Source organism: Chanodichthys erythropterus, chromosome 15, assembly GCF_024489055.1.
Source record: "Chanodichthys erythropterus isolate Z2021 chromosome 15, ASM2448905v1, whole genome shotgun sequence".
Lineage (NCBI taxonomy): Eukaryota > Metazoa > Chordata > Actinopteri > Cypriniformes > Xenocyprididae > Chanodichthys > Chanodichthys erythropterus.
Window position 1 is genome coordinate 32,526,549 of NC_090235.1, and position 22,336 is coordinate 32,548,884.

The 22,336-nt window shown below is 36.4% G+C and overlaps 1 protein-coding gene across 2 annotated transcripts in view; it reads left to right on the forward strand.

The window, feature by feature from the left end:
* Positions 1-22,336, forward strand: part of ldlrad4a (low density lipoprotein receptor class A domain containing 4a) — a 105,498-nt gene that overhangs the window by 45,748 nt on the left and 37,414 nt on the right. For both annotated transcript variants that reach the window (XM_067412188.1, XM_067412189.1), the window contains exon 3: positions 2,274-2,411. In XM_067412188.1, the coding sequence (XP_067268289.1) occupies positions 2,274-2,411 (138 nt within the window). The remainder of the gene's footprint in view (positions 1-2,273; positions 2,412-22,336) is intronic.

Consider the following 22,336-nt stretch of genomic DNA (forward strand, 5'->3'; position numbering starts at 1 on the left):
ACTGCTCGATTGTTGTATCGTCAAAAAATGTAAACTATATTATTGCATATCTCTTTAAAGTAGGATATAAAATTATAACTTTTTTTCAATTATAAAGGTGATACGCTATACAGCTCATCTAAATTTTTATTTCATCACAAAATGTAACTATATTATTTCCCAGCTATTTTTATAAAGTTAGACATATAAGTATGTCCAACTTTATCCGCATACATAAAGTATTATCATGTAAAGTGATGCATACTATATAGCATATCTCAACTGATGGATTGGTTGTGTATTGTCACAAAATGTAAACAATATTATCACCCATCTGTTAAATGCAACTACAAGGCATTAAGATATAAGAATTAACATCATGGTTTTTTGTAAAGCTGCTACAAGTAAGTTTGACTTTGTTTTTAGCCTTGAATGTGAAGAAATGAGCAAAAAACTGATAGATTTGCATTGAGTGGCAGCATATAGCAGCTTATTCTGACCAGGAACCACTAACTTAGACAGGAAGAGAGCGTCTGACCTTAATGTAAAGTGAGTTTTTATTTTCCTTTTTGGTGAGGATGATTTTTGACTGGCGATATTGCAAGGCTGTTTCGTTCATCTTTGTAAAAAAAAAAAAAAAAAACCCTGAAGAAATACACAATTTGTGAGTATGCAGATGTTCTACTCAAAAAGTGCCTCAAAAAGTTCTTTCAAAGATTTGAAAGCCACAAACCTATAAGCACCCTAGCATTATATTATAAGCACCCACACATATTTTGTTCAGAAATTGTAAAAAATCTAGTTTATATTGCAATGCAAAACGATAATAGCAGCAATGTCTGCACGGCTCAGACTTTGGTCTACATTTCATCCTGAAATTGAGTGACACGCCTGGCTGTCTGCTTAGGACAGATAGATAGTTGTCTGTCCTCAACCAGACATTCAAGTGTGTTTGAGTTTGTTTGGGCGTTGTGTAGAGACTGGCGTCTTAAACATGGTGTCTCATTTCCCCTGCTGGTGATCAAATCTGCGATTAACGCCACAGACCAGACAGCGGCCGGCAAACAGCCTGATACAAGCTTGCAGAAATCCTGCCCGCTATAATGGCTCTGAAGTGAATGTTTTATGGTAGATGTTATGTCATCGGGTGCGGCGTCAGGTCACGCATCTTGAGTCTGGGTAGATTAGAGACACATAAAACTCTATCACAACATCACTGACCTCTTTTATTCAGAGCAGCCTGCCGAACATCTGCCTCGTATGTTCTCTTTCTTGGGATCTTTTAAAGTGCACCTGTACAAAAGATTAACAGAGGCTCTTTTGTTAATTGGAGGGAGAAATTCAGATGACTTTTACAATTAAAGAACATTATTTTATCTTACAATTTTTATCTTTTCAGTGGTGTTGATTTAATCCTTAAAGGAACAGTTTAACCAAAAATGTAAATTGTCATCATTCACTAAACCTCATGTGATTTCTTCCTTGGAAGACAGGGGCCGTATTCACAAAACATCTTAAGGCTAAAAGTAGCTCCTAACTTGCCGATTTAGGAGAAACTCTTAAAAATAATGTCAGTCCTAATTTTAGGAGTCCTAAATTTTTGCTCTAAGAGTATTTCACAAAGCATTTTAACGCTAAAACTAGCTCCTAAATCTGTGAAATGTTAGGAGTAGTCAAGAGGACTCCTAAATCACTAAGAATGATTTATCCATCACATTATTTACAAAATTGGTTTTAATGTAGTTTATTTTGTACTATTGTGCTGACACTATAAGTTTACAAATAATTTAATTCTAAAAATATTACAAAATGAATTATCAAGAATTAATTATAAGTCAAAAGGAGTTGTCGCTAGTCGAAACCATGTCCTAGCAGTTAGATCAGCATAAAAACCCGTGCACTCTGAATCCCATAAATGTTAGAAATCAGCCAGTCAGATTGGAGCTTACTGTTTTAGCCAACTCATACCATTTTTGTGTGCAGTATCCATCACACAGCCTGTGAATGATCTATGGGCGTACCGTCTGAGGTTTAGACTAGTCAAAGAGCAACTGGGTAAAAATGTTTCACATGCTCTATAAAGTTTTGAAATATGTTTATCTTAGCACTCCACCCAAAGCCAAATTGTAATTGTTATTTTCCTGCATGTGGTGCATTGCATCAACCTGCATATACTTAATTATTCAGTCTGTCTGGTATGTGATGCCTTTAGTTGTATAATAGTGCCGCATTGTGTCATAACAATCCTAACCATCCACCCTTGAAGGCACATTTCTCTCTTTGTCTTACTGCAGAGTGCAAGTTCCACTGCACCAATGGCAGATGTCTGAAACTTCTCTCGCTGATTTGTAATCATCTGAATGAATGTGGAGACAACAGTGATGAGGAAAATTGTCCTGCTGCTGTACCTCCACCCCCAGACACCATCCAGTGTAAGTCCATCCACCCACCTCTGTCTCAGCACCACATCTGCATCTCTGGCAGGTGATATTGCATCAGTGTTGGGGAAGCTACTATAGAAAGCTACTCAGAATTTAATGCTCTGCTAACTGTCAAGCTGCATTTTAGAAAAAGTAGTTACATTGAAGCGAGTTAGTGTCTGTAAATTAAAGGCGACATGACATGAGAAATCAAATTTGCCTTAATCTTTCACCATGAGGTCTTTGTACCATTAAAACATCCTGTAAGTTTCATAGCTTCAAAGCATTTATTTAATTAAGACGAAGAGTTATGCATTGGTGCACCATAGGCCCCATCCACTGGCGTTTAGTTGCTTAAAGGATTAGTTCATTTCAGAATTCAAATTTCCTGATAATTTCCTCTCCCCCTTGTCATCCAAGGAACTTTTGAGGAAAACATTCCAGGATTTTTCTCCATATAGTGGACTTCAGTGGCTACCAACAGGTTGAAGGTCCAAATTGCAGTTTCAGTGCAGTTTTAAAGGGTTCTACACGATCCCAGATGAGAAATAAGGGTCTTATCTAGAAACAATTGGTCATTTTCTAAAAAAAAATAAATTTTTTTTTTTTTTTAAGACCTTTTGACTTTTGTCTTTTGACTTTAATTCTTTGCATGCTCGTTTTGTAAACACTTGCTCGGTACTTCCGTCTACATCACACATGATCTTTCCAACGTGATTACGCAGTGCTTGCCGCATCACAGAGCAAGTGCAAGACGAACATTTGTGGTTTAAAAAGTACATAATTTTGATTTTTATTTTTTTTCATTTTGCTAGATAAGTCCCTTATTCCTTGGCTGGGATCATGTAAAACCCTTTAATTCTGGATTTAAACTGCAATTTGGACCTTCAACCCATTGGCAGCTGTTGAAGTCAACTCTGTTGAAGTCAAATCCTGGAATATTTTCCTCAGAAGTATTAATTTCTTTCAGAAACCTTAATTTCTTTTCCTCAAAAATTTATTTTCGACTGAATAAAGAAAGAGACATGAAAATGGGGATAAATGGGGATAAAAAACATGGGGACATGGGGATAAATTATCAGGAAATTTGAATTCTGAAGCGAACTAATCCTTTAACTGCTGACATTTGCCTACACTGTAAGCGAGAGTTGTGTCGCGTCAAAAAAAAAAGAAAAGAACCCATTATAATCACTGATGCTGTCTACACTGGGTACAGAATACAAATGTGCATTCAGTTTCTGACATGTTCTACACACTTGAGTCCAATAGAGTCTGTTAACAGAGCAAATGGAAGAGTGAAAGAACATTTGCTTACGCATCCAGTTTAAACAGGTTGTTTGCATCTCTGTATAGACTTCAGAAAGTTGAAGGATTTTCAGAAAAACTTTTGACAGTAAGTGTAAAAATGACTACAAGTAACAAACCACAAGTAAATGATTTCATAATGCTTTGTCTGTAAATGACAGTTTTACTTGGATAATGTTTTTAAAACACTTGTGTGCAATAGTGAGGGGGCGATGATACTGCAATGTCTTAACAGTGGCCGTTTACTGACAAGTCTTAAAGAAGCCATCCCTTAAAAATGAGTTATTTCAGACAGAGGGTCAGAATGAAGGTTCACATATATATTTGTTTTGTTTTTGTTTATTATAAGTTAACCTCAAGGAACATCAAAATAATTAAAAAAATTCATGTCATGACCTCTTTAAATAATTATTACTTTACGATTCATTTAAAAAGAACAGTATTTTTGTGGCACAAACACAAAAAAGGGCTGAAAAAGAGCCTGATGTATTGATACACATATTACACTAAGCAGATAAAAATTACTAAATTGACAACATAGTACTAAACAGCAACATTTAAATATTCACTACAAAAAAAGATTTGGTTAATCAAATTTTCTTTCTTTGAACCAGCATATTATGATGATAGTCCAAACTAAGCAATTCGCTAAAATGAATCCGACTTCTCAATGCTGTTGGAGAGCGTCAGACTACCAGAGTGTTTGATTACTGTCACAATTGGTTGCAAAGCTGGGTGTGCAATCTAATGTGACATAAAAGCAGCAATATAACACCACTTGTTGGAAAAAATAGCTTGTTACTGGATAAGCTGCACTATTTTGAAAACAGCTGAACTGCTGTTACGCTACTGAAAAAAAAATTGTAGCTTGGTTTGTACTGTCGCCCAGATCTCTTTGCTGTGTGTTCTCTGCTGTTGTCTTTGCTGATCTGTTCTGTTTTATTGATATTTATTACAACAATATGCCAGTAGATGCTGTGTGGTACATTTGATTTACCACAGTTAGGCTATAAACACGTAGTATATGCAGAGTGTATATACTGAGAACAATTATTCTGCTGAAGAATACAGTTCATTAGATGATACTTCAGATATGTTAACTTGGAGCATTAAAACTTGATGTGATCAACTGATGCGTGCTAGCTGTTTTACAAAGAAAGTGGCTTATCCAATCAGATTTGAGAATTGGAACTATCCATTAGGACTGCAACTAATAATTATTTTGATTTTGAATTAATGTCAGTTTCTTTATTCTGATTTAATCAAATATTACCCTACAATTTGATCAGTGTTCTCTATAAAACAATGTTCGAATTGAAGTCTATGTAATCTACACTATACATTGTGTGCAAAATGTTTTAAAATATTTAAAAAGGTTGCACTATTATGTGAAAGGAACAGAACATTCAAAATTAACCAAAATTACCAGACAACAATCTAAGTGTCAAGTCAGAGGTAAAAATGTGCTGGAGCACACACATTCCCACCTCTGAACATGTCAACATTCAGTCATTTAAGATAATATGATTAATATGATTTAATATGCACTCCCTTTATGTTGCAGAAAGCATTCGCTTGATGTGATGTGTTAAAACTGGAAATTATTGTAAATATGACAGTAAATTATACACTACTGTTCAAAAGTTTGGGGTCTGTACATTTTTTCTTTCTGTTTTTAAAAGAAATCTTTTATGCAATTAAGACTGTATTTATTTGATCAAAAATACAGTAAAAACTGTAATATTGTGAAATATTATTACAACTTAATATAACTGTTTTCCATTATAATATATTTTAAAATAGGAGTGAATTTTCAGTAACCATTACTTTAGTCTTCAGTGTCACATGATCCTTTAGATCAATATTATGCCCAAAAAAGCACTTCTTATCAATGTTAAAAATAGTTGTGCTGCTTAACATTTTTTTTTTTTTTGAGGATTTTTTCAGGATTCTGTGATAAATAGAAGCTTCAAAAGAACATTTATTTGAAATAGAAATCATATGTAAAAATGTAAAATTCTTTACTGTCACTTTATCAATTTAATGCAGCCTTGGTAAATAAAAATAAAAAAGTGGTTGTTTTTTTTCAACAAGTATTAGTGATTTCATTAGTAACACTTTACAATAAGGTTCATCAGTTAAACATTAGTTAATGTATTAACTAACACGTACTAACCATGAGTAATACATTTCTTACTGTATTTACTAATCTTTGTTAAAGTTAGTTCAATCATGACAACTCTCTGAATAAATTTTTAAATAGCATTTATTATATATATTCATGGAATGTACATAGGTTTGGTCTTGGTGGACTAGATCTGTTATGCTGCTGCTGCTGCTGGATGAGTGAGAATAGATCTAAAATGCACATGAAAACATTCAAGTGAATTTAGGCTGCTGCACAGAAACCTAGGGAGAATGCCCCCAAGCAGATCTAGGCAGGTGGTGCTGGGGAAGGTGGAGGGCAAGCGAAATCCCATGGTGCGCTGCAATGAACTGATCCAATTCGAAGTCAGGAATAAATTGGTTACGTAGATAGAACAAAGCAGAACGATTGGATGACCCATTGTCTTTAATTGAACCAATCAGCTGCTCAGAAGCATTTCATGACTGAACTATATTAATGAAATTACAACTGTTCATTGTTTGTTCATGTTAGTTCACAGTGCATTAACTAATGTTAACAAGATTTTAATAATGTATTAGTAAATATTGAAATTAACATTAACAAAGATTAATAAATGCTGTAGAAGTGCAGTTCATTTTTAGTTCATGTTAACTAATGTAGTTAACTAATGTTAACTAATGAACCTTCTTGTAAAGTGTTACCAATTTATTACATATTGCATTTTGGAAAAGTGTTTGGTACTAAGCAGCTGTCATGTTAACCGTTTTCTTCTTTCCTCTTGGAAGTTGAATGCATCTCTTTATATTCACTCTGTCTGCATCAGTGTTACACTGGTTGTTGTTGAAGGTTGATTTATTTTGCTTTATCCTTTGCTAGCAGACTGCGTTTGTGTGTTTGTTTAACAGGAGCTTTTACCGAATCAGTTTGTATAGTTGTTTGTATGACCTTCCCCTTACATCCTGCATGAATGCGTGCTCATAGGTGTCTGAATCTGTGTTTGTATGTGGACACTGTTTGCTGATGAATGTGTGTGCTTTAGTTCTCTGTTTTACTCACACAAAAACACACTTGCATGATGTCACTCATCTTACAAGGCCAGACAGGCGGTTAACTCTTTAAAATTTACTAACCCAATTCCAAAAAAGTTGGGACACTGTACAAATTGTGAATAAAAACAGAATGCAATGATGTGGAAGTTTCAAATTTCAATATTTTATTCAGAATACAAAATACAAATACAAATAGATGACATATCAAATGTTTAAACTGAGAAAATATATAAATTTAAGGGAAAAATAAGATGATTTTAAATTTTATGGCATCAACACATCTCAAAAAAGTTGGGACAAGGCCATGTTTACCACTGTGTGGCATGCCCTCTTCTTTTTATAACAGTCTGCAAACGTCTGGGGACTGAGGAGACAAGTTGCTCAAGTTTAGGAATAGGAATGTTGTCCCATTCTTGTCTAAGGCTTCTCAACTACCTTAGGTCTTCTTTGTCGCATCTTCCTCTTTATGATGCGCCAAATGTTTTCTGTGGGTGAAAGATCTGGACTGCAGGCTGGCCATTTCAGTACCCGGATCCTTCTTCTACGCAGCCATGATGTTGTAATTGATTCAGTATGTGGTCTGGCATTGTCATGTTGGAAAATGCAAGGTCTTCCCTGAAAGAGACGACGTCTGGATGTGTTCTAGATGTGTTCATATGTTCTAGAACTTGGATATACCTTTCAGCATTGATGGTGCCTTTCCAGATGTGTAAGCTGCCCATGCCACACGCACTCATGCAATCCCATACCATCAGAGATGCAGGCTTCTGAACTAAGCACTGATAACAACTTTGATTGTCCTTGTCCTCTTTAGTCCGGATGACATGGCGTCCCAGTTTTCCAAAAATAACTTCAAATTTGGATTCGTCTGACCACAGAACAGTTTTCCACTTTGCCACAGTCCATTTTAAATGATCCTCTGTGCTTCTGGATCATGTTTAGATATGGACCTATAGAGTTTTAGCCGGACTTGACCCTTATGCACAGAGATTGTTCCAGATTCTCTGAATCTTTGGATGATATTATGCACTGTAGATGATGATAACTTCAAACTCTTTGCAATTGTTCTCTGAGAAACTCCTTTCTGATATTGCTCTGCCCATCTTGACTTCTGAGAGACACTGCCACTCTGAGAGGCTCTTTTTATACCCAATCATGTTGCCAATTGACCTAATAAGTTGCAGATTGGTCCTCCAGCTGTTCCTTATATGTACATTTAACTTTTCCGGCTTCTTTTTGCTACCTGTCCCAACTTTTTTGGAATGTGTAGCTCTCATGAAATCCAAAATTGACATTTCAAAATGTCTCACTTTCAACATTTGATATGTTATCTATATTCTATTGTGAATAAAATATAAGTCTATTTGTAAATTATTGCATTCCTTTTTTATTCACAATTTGTACAGTGTCAACTTTTTTGGAATCGGGTTTGTAAACAAATGTGCTCAAGGTTCATTGTAGGACTGAGTGTTTATAAGTGGATTAAGTTGGTTTTTATTCTGTAATGCTGTCCACTCTGTATTTTGTTGAGTTTTGCTTAACTTATTCATTAATGGGGAATTGGCAACTCTTATAGAAAGAAAACTTATGTCCAGTTGCTTTGACGTGATAAACCGATCTCAGTGTGAACCCCCTTAACACTGTTCACCCCCAGATATGTCAGTTTCTGCTGGGGGAAGGGTTATATCTACATGGTAAACTTTGTTGATTTGTTGCTACTAAGTTTGGATTGGTGGTGTACAGTAAGTTGCTACCTTCATTTTTTTTTTTTATCTTATTGCAAACAATTTGTCAAAGCAAATGTTTCATTTTATTTTATACATTTTTTGACCTCGTCAAATATATATATATATATATATATATATATATATATATATATATATATATATATATATATATATATATATATATATATATATATATATATATATATATATATATATATATATATATATATATATATGTGTATATATATATATGTGTATATATATATATGTGTATATATATATATATATATGTATATATGTATATATGTATATATGTATGTATAAAATGGATATTTTGGCAAAAGGACAGACTTCTCTCTTGTGCCACATGCATAGAATCAAGTCCTAAATTTTTTCTTTTTCAATAATCCATTTCATTCTGATCAAAAGATTTTTCATTTCATGCTGACTTTGAGGCTGTTTAAATTACTGTCAACTCATGCCATTTAAGTGCGTTTAACAGCGTTAAAATTCTAAGGGCCTTTTAATTCTAAATGTTTCAATTTTTTTTTCTATATTTCAGTTAGTTTTGGAGTCATACAAATGTATTTTAGTTTAGTTTGTTTTTTTTGTTTTTTTTCTGTTAATGAAAACATTTTCATATTAGTTCTGCATTTTCGTTTTGGTGCATGGGTATAAAAGCCCCCTACACCCTTCATCCCTTCGCTCTCACTCCGGAGGGTAAGCCCTTTGAAGGGATTAAGGCACAGGGAAGAGTCCTTCTGAATGGAACGTAGGGTTAGTTAGCTAATATTACCCACAATTCCTGTTGTTTTAGGAATTTGACTGTTTTATTTAAACTTTATCAGTTGGAAAACAAAAAAGGAATACATGACAAGGGCTTTGCTAAGGGTCTTTTGGTATGAAGACACAATTTTACAACTTATACATGGAAATGTATTTTTTGTTAATTTCATTTTTTTTTAAATTATGGTTTTACTTTATTATAGTTACCGAAAACTTCATTTTAATTTTTTTTTCTATATTTCAGTTAGTTTTGGAGTCATACAAATGTATTTTAGTTTAGTTTGTTTTTTTTTGTTTTTTTTCTGTTAATGAAAACATTTTCATATTAGTTCTGCATTTTCGTTTTGGTGCATGGGTATAAAAGCTGTGAATAGATACTGTTTCCATTGAATTTTTAAAGTATACTTCTGCAAGTTTTGGTGCGTTCCAAATGGAATATATTGCCCTCTGAAGGGCACTTCAGAGCGAAAACAATCATGGCCGCCATATTGAAGGGTCCTTCCAAACCGAAGTGCTGAAAGATTTGGAAGGGTACAACTGATGGACACTTCGGGCCCCCATGATCCTTTGCACAGGGAAGTTGTTTTGCGTCACAGAATGGGTACAGGAGGCTCGGAGTTCAATTTTACCTATAAATGTATGTATAGTATTTTTCTATACTACTGTAATATTTATACGAGTTAGATTTGGTACATTATTATGGTCAAAACAACATTGTACTTAAACAAAAATACTTTACAGCTACCTTTATCAGTCCATTCAAATGTTTAAAATACATAGACGATATGCAATATGGTGCGATAAACCAAAAATAAATAAATAAATAAACTTCGTTCTCGTTCAGAGCGTGTTTTTTGGTGGGTCAACCACCGTACAAAATGTGCCACGAATGCGCCTCCTTGATTGTCTCATTAAGATGACATTGAAGTGCGTTTCAGAAAAGAGTCAAGAAGAGTTTTTTTGACCCCCTACACCCTTCATCCCTTCGCTCTCACTCCGGAGGGTAAGCCCTTTGAAGGGATTAGGGCACAGGGAAGAGTCCTTCTGAATGGAACGTAGGGTTAGTTAGCTAATATTACCCACAATTCCTGTTGTTTTAGGAATTTGACTGTTTTATTTAAACTTTATCAGTTGGAAAACAAAAAAGGAATACATGACAAGGGCTTTGCTAAGGGTCTTTTGGTATGAAGACACAATTTTACAACTTATACATGGAAATGTATTTTTTGTTAATTTCATTTTTTTTTTAATTATGGTTTTACTTTATTATAGTTACCGAAAACTTCATTTTAATTTTTAATTTTTAATTTTTGGTTTGCTTTTTGTTAATGATAACAAACCTGCCATGTGCTTGGCTATAAAAGCTGAATGGATAGTATTTCCATTACATTTTTAAAGTATGCATCTATATGCTTGTTTAGCTAATATTACCCACAAATCCATGCGTTTTAGGAGTTTGTGACTGTTCATTTGGGAAAACGAAAAGGAATATACGACAAGGGCTCTGCAAAGGGTATTTGGTATATGAAGATTTGGAAATGTATTTTAGTTTAGTTTAAGTTTTTTGTCATTATGGTTTTATTTTAGTTGAAGTTTTTGTTGCACATTTTGTTAGTGATAATAACCATGAGCTGACTTTGATTTGATGTTATCAAAATATTTGAAAACATTTATAGAAGTACATTCACACATATGATTTTTGAAAATAAAATCATTTCAGATGGATGAGGAAAATGTAAAATGGCTCTGGCGTTTGTTTTTAGAGTTTTCTATAACCAACAGAACTTTTTTTACAGCTCAGCTTTTATTGGCTGTGTCCATTTCCTCCCTCTTTCTCCTTCCACAGCAGCCATCTCTTCATGAGCACTCCCCACGTTGGGATCGTTTGGTTTTGTGTGCTTTATTTAACATGCTTTTTTTTCTTCTATTTTTTCCCTTGCTGTCTGCTGAACAAGGGCCACTCTTTACCGATGGAACAAGTCCAACTGCTGCACTTAAAATATTTAGCAGTCTGGGCCGCATGTTAATGAAAGCGTCTGCGGCTGGCTGCTATTTTAGAGACACCTGTGTGCGCTGTGATTGAATTTTCAGAGGTTGAGGACTGCTGATTTTCGCATCCAGAAAGAGACAGCAAGCGAGAGAGACGCAGAGGAGGCAAAACGAGAGATGAACAGACAAGGGTGGGGAGGGACAGAAAAATTATTTCAATTCTAATGGCCACGGCGGTAGTGTAGCGTTCAGTCAGACAGATGGATCATGAATATGGTCTAGACGCTTGGTGTCTGGGTGAGTCAGGGGGGCCCTGTACGAGAAGGGTCTTCACACTACACCCCCCCACATACACACACACACGCACACACTCACACTCTCACACACACACTCACACACTTATACACATACATACTCTGTGAGTGGAGAAAATGAAAGCATTTTCAGGCAGAAAATAAATGTTTGTTATCATATGCTCATTAGAAGAGCCACAACGTGAAAACAGACAATGTGAAATGATTGTTAGACAACATTGTTAAACATAATCCCTGACATTTTGTCTTAAAGGTGCCATCGAACGTTTTTTTTTTTACAAGATGTAATATAAGTCTAAGGTGTCCCCTGAATGTATCTGTGAAGTTGCAGCTCAAAATACCCCATAGATTTTTTTAAATTAATTTTTTTAACGGCCTATTTTGAGGCATAATTAGAAATGCGGCGATTCATGCTGCGTCCCTTTAAATTGCGCGCTCTCCGCCCCCTCCCGAGCTCTCGACTCTATCACTGCATAAACAAAGTTCACACAGCTAATATAACCCTCAAAATGGATCTTTACAAAGTGTTGGTCATGCAGCATGTCTAATCGTGTAAGTATGGTATTTATTTGGATGTTTACATTTGATTCTGAATGACTTTGATAGTGCTCCATGGCTAAAGCTAATATTACTCACTGTTGGAGAGATTTATAAAGAATGAAGTTGTGTTTATGAATTATAAGTGTTTAAAAATGAAAATAGCGACGGCTCTCTTGTCTCCGTGAATACAATAAGAAACAATGGTAACTTTAACCACATTTAACAGTACATTAGCAACATGCTAACGAAACATTTAGAAAGACAGTTTACAAATATCACTAAAAATATCATGTAATCATGGATCATGTCAGTTATTATCGCTCCATCTGCCATTTTTCGCTGTTGTCCTTGCTTGCTTACCTAGTCTGATGATTCAGCTGTGCACATCCAGACGTTAATACTGGCTGCCCTTGTGTAATGCCTTGATCATGGGCTGGCATATGCAAATATTGGGAGCGTACACCCCGACTGTTACGTAACAGTCGGTGTTATATTGAGATTCGCCTGTTCTTCGGAGGTCTTTTAAACAAATGAGATTTATATAAGAAGGAGGAAACAATGGAGATTGAGACTCACTGTATGTCAGTTCCATGTACTGAACTATGCCACGGTAAATTCAGTTTTCAATTCGATGGCACCTTTAATGAGAAAATGTACGTTTTATCATCATTTACTCACCCTCATGTTGTTCCAAACTTTCTTCTGTACAACAGAAAGATCGTCAAATCACAATACACATTGTTACAAAGCAGCTTTACATAAAATCATAATGTTTATATCTATAATATCTTCATGCTTTATAGTTGCATTTTTCAGATTAGAGCTGAGTGCTAATATAGTTTACATTTTACAATGATACAAGGAATCAAGTAGTTGAGATTTTCTGTACTTCTTATTTATTTATCTTGATATAAGGAGATGTACAATAATATATTTCAGTTTTGCAATGTTGGTGACCAGTTTTGGTGACAATTGCCTTCTATTGTAAGGACAAAAAACAATGAGAAATATCTCAAAATATCATATTTTATGTTCCACAGACGAACGAAAGTCATACAGGTTTGAATGACATGAGGGTGAATAAATGATGACAGAATATTCATTTTTGGGTGAACTATCCCATTAAGGCAAATAAAATAAAATAAAAACGTCAAATAAAAACAGACAGATGGTCAGTGAGTACATGTACTTCACAAAAAATGTATGTAATTGCTAATTATTGACTGACGAAGGACTTGGGATGGAGATATATGTGTGCTTGTCTCGGTGAGAGAGGATAGTAGGTGCTGACGCCTGCTGAGGTGGAAAATCTACAGTGACTCAATTTGTCCGGGTCTTTTTCCTGCTTAACATGACCTTCCTACAGAAATGCATATGATATCGATGTACTCGTTGCACTTAATTTATGCATTCTTTATTTGCTATTGAATTCCAGTGGTGATATGTGTCTGAGGTCAGAGGTCACTGTTACGGGCTTTTAGAGAGTAGCTATATTCCAATTCTTGTACACTTTAAATACGAAATATATGTTTCAGAAAAAAAGATCTGTCGCTACGTCCTATAACAAGTCCACTGTAGGCAAGTTGAATTTAACCTTTGTGCAATTTATTCCAAAATCAAAAGTGAACCAAAACAAAAAGATAACTTGAAACAAACATAACTTAAAAAAAGAAAATAACAAGAACATAAACATAAATGTGAACTTGACTTGGAAACACGAAACTCTCCAAAGAGCAGTTACAGGGAACAAAGATAGACAAGTAACAATGAAACAGGAAGGCTATATATACACCAAGACTAATGACTAAACAAGACACCCCTGAAAACAATGAACACAATGAACCAATTAGAATGTGACACATAAAACAAGGGAACCAATCAGAACATGACACATGAAACTAGGGAAGCACATGACCTAATCACGTTAGGGCAAGGAATTGCATGACAAACTGGAACCATGACTGTGAGAATTATACAAAATAAAGGACACGGAAACAAGAAAGTGAAATCAAAACCCAAATGGATTTTCAAAGTATGTATCCACATGCTTGTTTAGCTAAAATTACCCTATGTTTCAGGAGTTTGGGATTTTTTTTTTTTTTTTCAACTTTATCAGTTGAGAAATGGAGAAGAATACAGATAAGCAAGTATATAGTTCAGCATGTAGTTAAAGCATGCGAAAAGTACTAAATCAACATTATAAAATTATTATACTTAACTGGTTTGTGTTATTTGAAATCACATTTAGAGTAAATATATATTTAATTTGCAAACTCATCTTTACAAATATGTAATTACAAATATATTTAAATTAAAGTTTCAATAGAATGACATTAAAGTATTTTTTTAGTTTACCAGTACATTTGACAACACATTTATACAATTTATTTAAAAGACAATAGTAACTACAAAAGTACTTATGAAATTACAGTAGTAAGTGATGTCCGGCCTAGGAAAATTACCACCCTTTGTTCAAATATTATTTTTAATTTGTTAAAGATTTTGGAAGCATATTGCATAGTTGTGCTTGGAGTCATTTGTTTAATTTGTGATAATGCAATGAAATATGCCATATTGTGCAGACAAAATTTTTGTCCAGGCTGAAATTATGTATACATGCAAAAACAAAATGTTAATAACTGCTTATGCTGTAGTCAATGTATGCTTTTTCCTGTGAGCTTTTGTTTTTCTATGCATTTTTATATAGTAAAATAAAACCTTTTATAATTGTAGTAATTTATTTTTAATAAATTTGTCAGATAAATAGCTTAACCAAGTTTAGTGTTAGTATTTTAAAAAAATATTTTGATGATTTAATCAAACTTGTAAGGTAATTAAAAACAAATATCACTTTGGCCACTACTGTATAAAGATTCCTGCTTAAGATGGTCAAAAAGCACTCTAAAGTTCATCTAATTGCATTTAATATAAATTTAAACTGTACTACATTTTAATTTTCAGAGCTGTTTTAACTCTCATTAACTGTCATTAACAACCTGCTGGTTGATAACACTTGACAAGGTGTCTTAATGTGGTGCTCATGTCGCAAGATGCTAAAAAACAAAACAAAACAATGCAGTTACCAAAGACATCTACCACATGTGTAAGTAGACTAACAATTGAAAAATAGCGCAGATGGAACACAAGAACATGCCTTGTGTGAGCTGAGGAGAGCATCTGTGGACAATTTTCTATAATGTATGTTCAGGCTTTAACATATTATCCTATAGTGAACTTTGGGAGGTGGAAATATCCTGACAGTGTGGCGCCTGGACACACAAAAGGAATCAAGGCATTGAGTCTGTCTGTGGGATGTAATTGGAGTGAATTGAAAAGCACTGTCGCTGTGTTCTGTCTGTCTGCTGCGCACAAACAAACACTCATATCCTGACCCGTGCAGCCTGCAGAGAGGAAGAGGATTTGTGTGCTCTAGAAAGAATAATCCAAAAATATAAGACAGTATGAGACACACAGAATTCAAGGGAAGCTAAAACCGCATTATCAAATAAAATCATTGTCTCTTTTAATGTAGGGAGAGGTTTTGAAAAATATTGTTAGATGATAACATGTTTCATTGTGCTTATGTCGTTGGCGTTCAAGATGTCTGCCTGTTGTTTGTCGGTCCTGTAGAGTCGGCCCTTAAATATTTTTCTGCTCCCTCCCTCTGGCAGTTGTGCGCAGAGTGTTCATGTGTTTGGGGAAGGAAGTGAGTGTGTCGACGGTGAAGTGCACACTACCTCCCTCTCTCTCTTTGCAGCAAACCTCCAAACAGTCAGAGACACTGCATCAGCAACAGGAGGGACGGCAGACTGCAGATACTTGATTTTTAAAGCTAGAGTCTGCCTCGAAACTGCTGATTTTAGGCTTAGCATGTGACTGTTTGGAAGTTATCTAATCTCACATAGGGTGATAAAACCGAATGCTTTTATAGATTGAATAAAGTTTATATAAAGCAAGTGGAAAGTCACAGTTTATGTGCAATGAGGAGTGACGAGAGAAAACAAGTCATCGGTATGCCATTCTTTCTGTAATGAAGGAAGAGAGAGACTGTTTTTCCTGGGGTTGAAATGAGAATGTTCCTGCAGCTGTCAGCTGATCTCTGGGTGTGGTCTGTCATCCACAAATCAGACATCTCCCATAAGCACTATTCAGATGGGATTAGTCTTCTAAATGACGTTTGATTTACAGTTAGGATGTCTATGATTTCTTGTAATGATTAAAACAAAATTGGGATCTCTGTAGCTATTGCTAAGGTGGAAGTGTCTGTAGCCATTACAGAAGGTCATGTGTTTTGGATGCATTCATATATGTGTGATTAATTGTATAAACAGTTTGTAAAATCAGATGCACTTTATGAATTTAACAATGCAGTTTATGAATGCTTTCAGTATACGGTAATAATAAAATAATCATATGCGTGGTTCCAGTTAGAAAGATGCAGACTTTATTTCCAAAAGCCCAAGAATAAATAGAATACAATTAAATCTTACTGCCCCACAAAATATTGTTTATTTTTCTTTTGAAAGAAATTAAAACTTTTATTCAGCAAGGACACATGATGCACTAAACTGATCAAAAGTGAAAATAAAGACTTTATATAATATTTAACAGTACAATATTAATGATAATAATTAGAAATGTTTTTTGAGCAGCAAATCATTATATAAGAATGATTTCTGAAGGATCATGTGACACTGAAGACTGGAGTAATGGCTGCTGAAAATTCCATTTTCCATATTCCATTTTAAAATATATTAGAATAGAAAACTGTGATGGACTCAACATGGAGGCATGTTTAGAATCCATATGTGGAACTTTATTGAAAATAAACAGAGCAGACAAATCTGAATCATGAGGCAATGAGACGTAGTCGAAAGGCAGACCAAAGAATAAAACACATGTAACAGTCTAACCAGGCAAACACAAAGAAAACAGTAATCCAAGAGATGATATCCAGTAAACAAGCACAATAGTCATAACAAGCATCATGAACAGCAGGCAATGGTAAACACTCCGTAGTGCGAAGAAACTGGCAATACTTTGCAAAGTATACATGGAAATGGCATGGCTTAGATACATGACAAACAGGTGTACTTGTTTATTATAAGTGACTTGTACTTTGTGTTCTATGGCTGAGGCGCTGGGTGGTCATGGTGTGCTTGGTGGAAGGCGTGGATCAGTGAAGGGTCTAGTATGTCGTTGACAGCTACCCACGATCACTCCTCTGATCCGTAGCCCTCCCAGTCCACCAGGTACTACATCTGGCCCCCTCTACCTCTAGAGTCCAGGATCACTTTCACCATGTTGGCCGGCTCTCCATCAGTCTCCAACAGAGGTGGCGGTTCAGGATCCATTGATACCAGGGCCAGATGCCGGTTTCAGGAGCAAGACATGAAAGGAAGGAGAGATTTGATAATGAGCAGGAAGCTCTAGACAGTATGGTTAATCTTAAAAATTTTTTTGAAAAGACCCACATACATAGGGCTGAGCTTCCTGCAGGGTAGCTGGAGCTTGAGGTCACGTGTGGACAACCAGATCCTTTGACCTGGGGCCCGTTCTTCGTACGTCGCTTATTACGTCCGAGATCAAATGACACATCCAAGATGATATCATCGTGCTAATCATGATCCGGCTAATTGGCTTCTTCGAACACACCTGTTGTGTATGATTAGTATCGCTGGATTGATTTATCTGAGATAATTGCGCGTTCATGTGTTGGCTTAAAAGGGGATATGTATCGATAGTAGAAACATTGATCAGCAATGCAGCGATTGGCTGGAGTCAAGACGGCAACGTAATGACATCATAGAATGAGAAAAGACACCTGACGAAAAACTTGACGAATTTCTAGACATTTATAAGGAAACAGCCAAGCGAATAAATGACAGAAGAACGACATAAATGTTAGATAAATGAAATTTGCACTGTTTTTTTTTTTTTACATGATTACCCAATTATTTAGGCTATATTCACAATTTCTATTATTTGTACATTCAATTTTTTATTTCAATGTTGTAATTAGCAACTAATTTACCTTTGAAGCATATTTGACAGTATTAATTAAAGTTTCTTAAGGGTCAAGATCAAGTTATCTGCATCTCCTGCGCTTCATCAAGCCACTCCCATAATATATGTCGCGGTTCAAATGCACAAATGCATGTATGGCATAGACATCTGTACATCATGTGTGTAAAACTCCAATAAAAAATATTACGTAATTATTCCCTCACGAATGAATCTCTCAAAGAGTAAAACTGTCGGTGTCTATATTATGACACTACACGGCATTATAGTGTTATTTGCAAATTTATTTTTAAAATCATTATTATTGTCCCTGGTTTACATTAGGGTACTCTTGTGGGAAAGTAGCAGAGGCTTTAAACATCACCTCCGCTTAAATAGATGCAATCTAATCCTGTTTACATGAAATAAGCCTGCTCCCGACCTGTTGCTATGACAGCAAGTCTAGGATGAGCTTCGAAGAACCAAACGATCCAAGATCATGCCAAATCGTCAACAATCAAATCCAGCTAACTGAGTTAGCGACGTACGAAGAACAGGCCCCAGGTTGATAGTCGGGGTGGGGACGTCTCCGCTTATTCAACTGAATCCTCTGGGCACATATGGCTCCTGTAGCCTGACGTGCACACTGTCCCATACCCGCTCACTACGCTTGATCCAGTCATTCACTGCTGGCACCATAGAGTGTTCACCTGACCAAGGGAATATTGGAGGATGGTAGCCCAGCATGAACTGGAATGGAGTGAGTCCTATTGAGGAATGAGTGAGGCAGTTCTGTGCACATTCAGCCCATAGGAGGAAGTCATTCCACTTTTGTTGCTCTCAACTGCAATACAACCTGAACTATCTGCCGGTCTCCTGGTTAAGTCTCTCCACATGTCCATCAGCCTGTGGATGATACCCTGAAGTGAGAATGATGTTAATATCGAGTTGTTTCCAGAAGGCCTGCCAGACTCGATGTCTTCTGGCAGGAGGTACACCCTGAATATTTGGTGGAACAAAGTGTTGGCAGTCTCCATTACAGTGGGTAAACCTTTCATGGGTATCAACCTGCATGACTTGAAGAATCTATCAATGATTACCAGTATTGTGGTGAATCCATTGGAGTTGGGCAGATTAATGATGAAGTCTATAAACAGGTGGGACCATGCTCTTTAGGCAATGTGCAATGGTTGCAGCAAGCCAGATGGTTGCTCCTTGGGGGTCTTGGATTGTGCACGCACTTGACATGACTTTACACAACAATCAGTTACATCGTGAGTCAATGATAGACACCAGAATGAGTTACGTACCAGTGAGATTGTCCTGTGAATACCTGGGTGTCCAGTACTGATGGAGGTGTGTATCCAGTGAATGGTTCTCTGACAGAGTGCTCGAGGTACATAGTGTTTGCTCTGTGGGCATTCTGGTGTTGCAGGGTCCATCTGTTGTGCTCTCTGGATTTCTTCTATAATGTCCCACCTGATGGGGACAACGATGACAGATGGTGGTAGAATGGAATCATTATGTGGTTGTGCATAAGATGGATCATACTTTCTAGCGAGAGCATCGACCTAGCTGTTGTTGCTGCCAGGGCGGTAAGTAATGGTGAATTGGATGCATGTAAAAAAACAATGGCTAGCGGGCTTGGCAAGGTCTTTTGGCTTCTTTGATATACAGTATTCAAGATTCTTGTGATTCGTGATTACTTGAAATGGATGAACAGTTTCCTCTAGCCAGTGCCGCCACTCCTCTAAAGCGGCCTTCATAGAGAGTAACTCCTTATTAATCACGTCATAGTTTCGTTCAGTTATCTAGAAAAGTAAGCTGCAATGAGACTGTAATTTTGGGTAAACATGTGGTAGGAATCGGCAAAGCCCAGGAATCGTTGGAGCTCCTTGACTGTGTAGGCTTGGGCCACTGCCTGATTTTTTGACATGTCCATCTCAACTCCTTGGTGACTGATGTTATAGCTGAGAAATGTAGTCTGGGTGGTGTGAAACTCGCATTTCTCAGCTTTCACGTACAGTTGATGCTGATGGAGGCGTGAGAGGGACTGTCTTGATATGCATTGCTCTGTCAATATAAGCAATGACACATTGGTTAAGTGGGTCTCTGAAGATCTTATTTATTAAGGATTGAAACACTGCTGGTGCATTGGCAAAACCATAGGACATGACCTGATACTCATAGTGCTCCCTAGTGGTGATAAATGCAGTTTTCCACTCATCCCCTTCTCTGATCCTTATAAGCACTCCTTAAGTCTATCTTTGTGTAAATTCGTGCCTCACAAAGTTGTTCCGGTGCTGAGGCAAAGTGGAAGTGGGTACCTGTATTTAACTGTGACAGTGTTCAGACCTCTGTAGTCAATGCGTGGACTGAGTCCGTCATCTTTTTTTTTTTTTTTCTTCACAAAAAGAAGCCTGCTGCTGCTGAAGAGGTTGAGGGTCAGATGAACCCAGATGCTAGGGGCTCTTCAGTGTAGCTCTCCATGGCTAGGGTTTCAGGACATAAGAGAGGGTATGCTCTGCGCTTAGGTGGTGCTGTGTTGGGTAGCAGTTCAGAGGCGGTGATGATGGACGATGAGGTGGTACCTGGGTTGCCTTGGTTTTGCTGAATTCTTGGTACTCATTGGGAGTTTTGATTTCTTTGGAGACCTCTGGGCTCTCAATGCTAGTAGTGAGACATGGTATGGAAACAGTAACAAGAAGACAATTGGCTTGACAGTAATTTGACCATTGTGTAAGATCACCATGGCTCCAGGAGATGGAAGGATCATGAACAGCTAGCAATGGATGGGCCAGGATGGGAATGTCATTGACAAACAGTGAAATGACTTCAGTGTACAAACAGTCCAGTCTGCTGGGTAACTGGAACAGTTTGATGGGTTATGCCAATGGGTTCATTATTAACAGCGGTGATGTTGATAGCAGGGATGCATGGAACAGAAGGGATGTTGATTTCTTTAACCAGATCTGCATGAATCAAATTAACAGCTGATCCTGAATCCACTACCACTGCCTTTGGAAACATCGTTGAAAGAGATATCAAGGGGCAGAGAAAAATCATGGTTAATAGGAGAGGTGAAATTTGTAGTACTCACTTATAAACTTGAGTGTTCTGAATGTTTATGAATTCGGACAGAGTTGCATCCTCACCTTTGCATGTAGCTTGTGGTTAAGCCCCTCTTGGAAAACTGTGATGGCATACTCAGCTGCTGATCGATGGCCCTGGCGTGAGTGAAGCAGCTGAACAGAAACATCTTTACCCCCAGCTCGATATTCGAACACCTCTTTAATTTGTTGCACAAAGTAATCAAAGGATGTTTGAAATTGTGAATCTTTCTCCTAAACAGCTGAAGCTTACTTGACATGAAGCTTACTTGGCAGTCTGGAACATGTTAAGCCTTTTTTTTTTTACAAATGAGAAGCGTGTTCAACCAATGTGGACGCGCAAGTGGTTGCCATGGTAACGAACAATACCTGCTTGTAAAAGCAATTGAACATCTTCTCTATCTGAGGCTAAATCACTTAATATTAAGAATACAACAGCACATATTATATTTTTCTAACTCCAAATGATCGGCCAATCATCAGAACCAGCTGATTATCACACATTTTGCTGATGCAAAAGATGTGTGCATGCTTATGCCGTGAAAGGTGAATATGAAAGGCTGAGCAGCGACGGCTTGAGTAAAATAATAATGTTGTTACAAGGTGTGTACAATTTAAACTACTTTATTAAATAACTCCACTAACAGTAGCTGCTGTTGAGTTTGCATACTGCTGTTCTCCTCCTATTCTCTTCTGAACTCTTCCCTGTATTCATTAACGCTCCATTGAAGGGTTGCCAGATATATAAGAAAAAGCAAAACAAGCCCCTTAAAATGCAATATAATAAATAGACATGGTAAAACTGTACCAAGAATCAATTTTAATTGAATCGTGACCCCAAGAATGAATTTTAATCGAATTGGGAGATTCCAAAGATTTGCACCCCTAGTAATTAAAGCACTAAATCATCAGAAACTCCAGCACTATCAGCTTTTAAATAATCTTATAAGTGCATTTAAAACAATACAGAATCGAATTATTAATGA